Source organism: Uloborus diversus, chromosome 9 (assembly GCF_026930045.1).
Source record: "Uloborus diversus isolate 005 chromosome 9, Udiv.v.3.1, whole genome shotgun sequence".
NCBI classification, from domain to species: Eukaryota; Metazoa; Arthropoda; class Arachnida; order Araneae; family Uloboridae; genus Uloborus; species Uloborus diversus.
Window position 1 is genome coordinate 62,215,504 of NC_072739.1, and position 4,307 is coordinate 62,219,810.

General features: G+C 36.3%; 1 protein-coding gene across 1 annotated transcript; it reads right to left on the reverse strand.

Moving 5' to 3' along the window:
- Positions 1-1,907: 1,907 nt before the first annotated feature.
- Positions 1,908-2,285, reverse strand: LOC129230267 (histone H2A-beta, sperm-like). Its single transcript, XM_054864667.1, has one exon. The coding sequence runs from the start codon at positions 2,283-2,285 to the stop codon at positions 1,908-1,910; it is 378 nt and encodes a 125-aa protein (XP_054720642.1).
- Between the last annotated feature and the right edge of the window lie 2,022 nt (positions 2,286-4,307).

The following is a 4,307-nucleotide window of genomic DNA, read 5'->3' on the forward strand; positions in this document are numbered from 1 at the left end:
TTGTGGGTGATATTTAGAGAGTTAGAGGGAGAATCACATTAAAATTGCAATAATAGGGAAATAACATTAAATTGATGTAAAATGAAGTCAAGTGATGCACACATCAGCTAGCTCGTTATACATAGGTAGAGTTCCTGAAAAATCCAATTTTTCCAATGCCTCTAAATCCTGTTAAACGAAAAAGTTCACACCATCAACTCAGAGCACACCATTTCAGGGAATGTAGTGCTCTGTAGTATTAAAAGTGAAAAAAAAATGAACATTTTTAAAGCTGGGCTTTTTCAAAAAAATCACAAAATTGATTTTGATTTTTATTTTTTGCAAAAGACCGTGGAAAGTAAAATTAAACTCATATTTCAAAATGTTGCATATATTTTAAAACAAGAAAAAGTAACCTTTTAAATAAAACAAACAGCACCAAATATTTTTTACCGTTTCTGAGATAAAAAATAAATTTTGTCGAAAATTGCAAGTGAGAAATGATGCCCCGGGCACCATCTTTGGCAGCCTGTATCTTGGCCCTCGATTTTTTTTTCAGACAAAACCAAAATACACCCTGATCTTACTTGTTTAAGAGATTTAACACTTATTTTACATTCAAAAACTTCCAGGACTAAAGGGGTGGTCAGAATTGTAAGAACAGTAGAAAAAAAAGTATTTCTGAAATAATTCAATGAAATTTACACACAAAATGACTTATTACGCTAGAAATAATTGTAGATGCAGAACACTTTAAAATACAAAATACTATAAATGTTTTGCCGTGATTAATAAAAAACTTGTAAAAACATGCACAGTAAAACCTGTAAAGTTGACCACCCTTGTAGTCAATCTGCAGACGACATTAAAAAAAAAAAGCAAATGTAATTTTAAAATTATTATACATTTTTAATTTATCGTCTGCCAAACGTTGCTATATCATTATTTTTCAAAGGGGTTGTTTCCTTCAGTCAAAAGTACTACTTTTCGTCACTAAAATCTATAGAATAAGCAAAAAAACTAGCATGGACACAGGAAATACTTTCATTTTCGCAACAATTAATTTTTAAGATGTCCGATTTTTCAAACAAGGCGTGGTCTTTATGACGTCACAAATGATGCACTTTGGCGCATCTTTCTACCTTGTTTCCACGTCATAATCAAGAAGTGAATTAAATATTGCGCTCTACGCGTGCTCTCAGTGATATCTTTGCCAATACACGCGAGTAAAGATGCGAATTAAATATTTTGCTCTGTGAACGGTAACACGAAATGGCATTTCATCATTAGTCATGTCATCGGTAGAAGCGTAAACAATAAAAGCGCACCGATTAAAGTAATTATTTAAAAATATTAAACTTTGTCAAATTATTTAAAAAGTGGTCAGATCCTATGTTTTTAAGCATGTTCTTTCAGAAAAAAATGCTTTTAAAATTTTGGAAACAACCTCATTTATTGTCAAACATCCCTTGCATGAAACATTAAACCATAGCCGATCCCCTAAATGTCCCAACATGAAACTTGGCACAAATAAAAAACACAATAGTATGTGTAATATATATATTTTTTCCAGATTTTTAAAATTATAACTTTCTGAAATATTCAAGGTCAAAGGTAATTTTGAATGACCTTCAAAATTTCAGATTGCACTTTTGTATCACGTAATATATCATCTTAAAGCGAGTTTAAGAGTTTTAAAATGCTATCAAGTTTTTGCATGTAGTACAATTAAAAAAAGTTATGTGTGTGTGTTTTAAAGCTATTCCGTTTACCAAAATTCAAATTAGTCAAAATTGGATTATTTTTTATTAAATCAAAGTTTTTTTTTCGTTCTCCTTACACAATTTTGAGCAATTGATAGTTGACTGATATCATAACGGGAATTTCTATTAATCGAAATTTCTGAGAAGAATTGCGTTATTCAACCATTAGATGGAGCCCGAACTCATCGACGAAATTCTTTCAAAAAGTTCTTTCAAGGCTGGATCCTGTGCGATGACATAGTCAATGTCCTCCGGGGTCAACTGTGTAGCTTTTTTGGTCGATCCCGTTCTGGAGCGAGCGTGGTTGATGGCCAACTCTAGGAGCTCTGCGGCCACATACTCGATGATTGCTGTGAGGAAAACAGCGGCCTCCGACCTGACACGGCCAGAGGTGAATTTCGACTCCAATAGCTGGTGGACTTCGCCGATTGGGAATGAGACATCAGGCCGGCGCGAGGAGAGTCTCTGTCGTTTCGAGGCGGGGCTCTTGCTCGAGCTGGTTCTCACTCTTTTCTTCCGACTTCCGCCAGATTTTCTCGCCATGACCTGGAAAAAAATGAAAAAAAAAAAAAAAAAACTAATTTGAATTCTGAAATTTTGAATTCAAATTATGTTTTTCGCAATCACGAGATTCGGCAGGACCCTATATTCATTGGAGTTATTGTTTCTAGAAACGGCCCCTGTCCCCTTAAGCCTGCCCCTCATCCTGGGCGGTTACGTATGTATAGTTGTGTGTGTGTGTGTGTAGGCGTGCGTGCATGTGTAGGCTAAGCTTGTGTGTGTGCGTAGACCTGCGTGTATGAACGTAGTGTACGTGTGTAAGGGTCGATGTGTGTGTGTCAGCGCGTATGTGTGTCAGTGTGTATGCGTGCAAAGGCGCTCGCGTGTATGCCGGATATGCACACCACCGGATTCCGGGTGACAGTGGTCAGGATCAGAGGAGCCGTGCCTGCAGAGGACGGTGGGCGGTGGTGCTGCAGAGGCCTCTGGTCCAAGCTGAAAAAGGAACCACAACATCAAGGACGGTCAAATGAAAACAATTTAGCAATCGTGATTGCTCAAGGAAAAAAAAATGAATTTTTGACACCATGGAATTAAAAAATCTGTTTTTCGCAATCAACAGGTGTGTGCGTGTTGTTGGTTGATTCTATTGGTTTTAATGGTGCAAAAGCCGAAATAGGCTATGCTGCGCCAAACGATAGTGTTGAAGATACAAGAGAGTGGGGGAAAAAAACAAAGGCGAAAAATTTAACTATAAAAGACACAAAACTTCTGGAATTTAGAAGAACATTTTCGAAAGAAACAAGAACAAAGTTTTGAATTTTGAAAACGAGGTCAAAATAACAAACTGTTAAGAAATTTTGAAAAATAAAAAACACATATACACGAAACAAAAAGCAAACAAATACAATAACACAAGGACAAAGACTAAATTAAAGACAAAAAGCCAATCTCTTGAAGGAAGAAGAACAATTGTGGGTGTGTGTGTAGATGTGTGTGTGCGTACATGTGTGTGCGCAGGTGAGTGTACGTAGGCGTGTGTGTGTGTATGTGAGTAGGGAATGAACTCCATCGCCTGCCCGCGGAGGCCGTAATCTTACACGCCCCCATCTCTTTTTAAAGTAAAATCTGCTTAAGTTAAGCGTTGAATGAGCGCAAACGATTTGTAACCATGACGACGAAATTTGTCCTCTTATTAAATATTAAAACAGCGAGCTGCTAGACTTGTTCTTGTCGTCATGGTAACCTGAAAAATTAGAGTAACACCAACTTTTGTCAAGTGAAGATAATAAGGAATTCGAGATTGCTAAATAAAACAAGTAATTCGTGATTGCTCAACAAAACAAACAATTCGTAATTGCTCAACAAAACAAGTAATTCGTGATTGCTCAACAAAACAAGCCATTTAACAAGACTAAAATTTACTAAAGTAGTTTTAAAAAAATCTGGAAAATAATTAAATTAAATTATTAAATATGAAACTATCCGTCGAATAAAAGAAAACAAGTCGTTAGCTAACATGAAATGTTCCATTCATATGTAAAATTAAAGTATAAGGACCAAAAAGAGTAAGAGCTGTTTCAGCAGTAGGAAATCTTTTTGCAAATTTTGCACGTTCCACTTTATGACGATTCCCCTCTCTTTTCCCCTTAGAAGTATTTTACTTCGAAATACATAATTCGTTTTCAGAAACTTTGCAAACACCTGGATCTGCGAAAACATCTTCTTTTGTTTTTGTTCTCCAGAGTCCAGGAAACGTTTTGCCTTGGTATTCAAAATCCTCGGTACTTTTCCGTTAAAGGTACGTCATCTGGCGCACTTTTATTTTGGGCGCTGTCAATTTATTTATTGCGGTAGAGTTACGGTAACCGGGTTGCGGTGATAAATATTTCATTCTGGATACCCCTACCTTATCTTGGCTAAGAAGCGATTTTAGCAACCCTACAGTAAAGCTGATTTACTTTCGTTTGGCTAGTCAACGGTTTCAGAGCTCGTGCATTGTAGTTTTTGTTTACATTGTGACGTAGGTGCCAAATTTGGCTCTTTTTGAAAAATACGCCAACA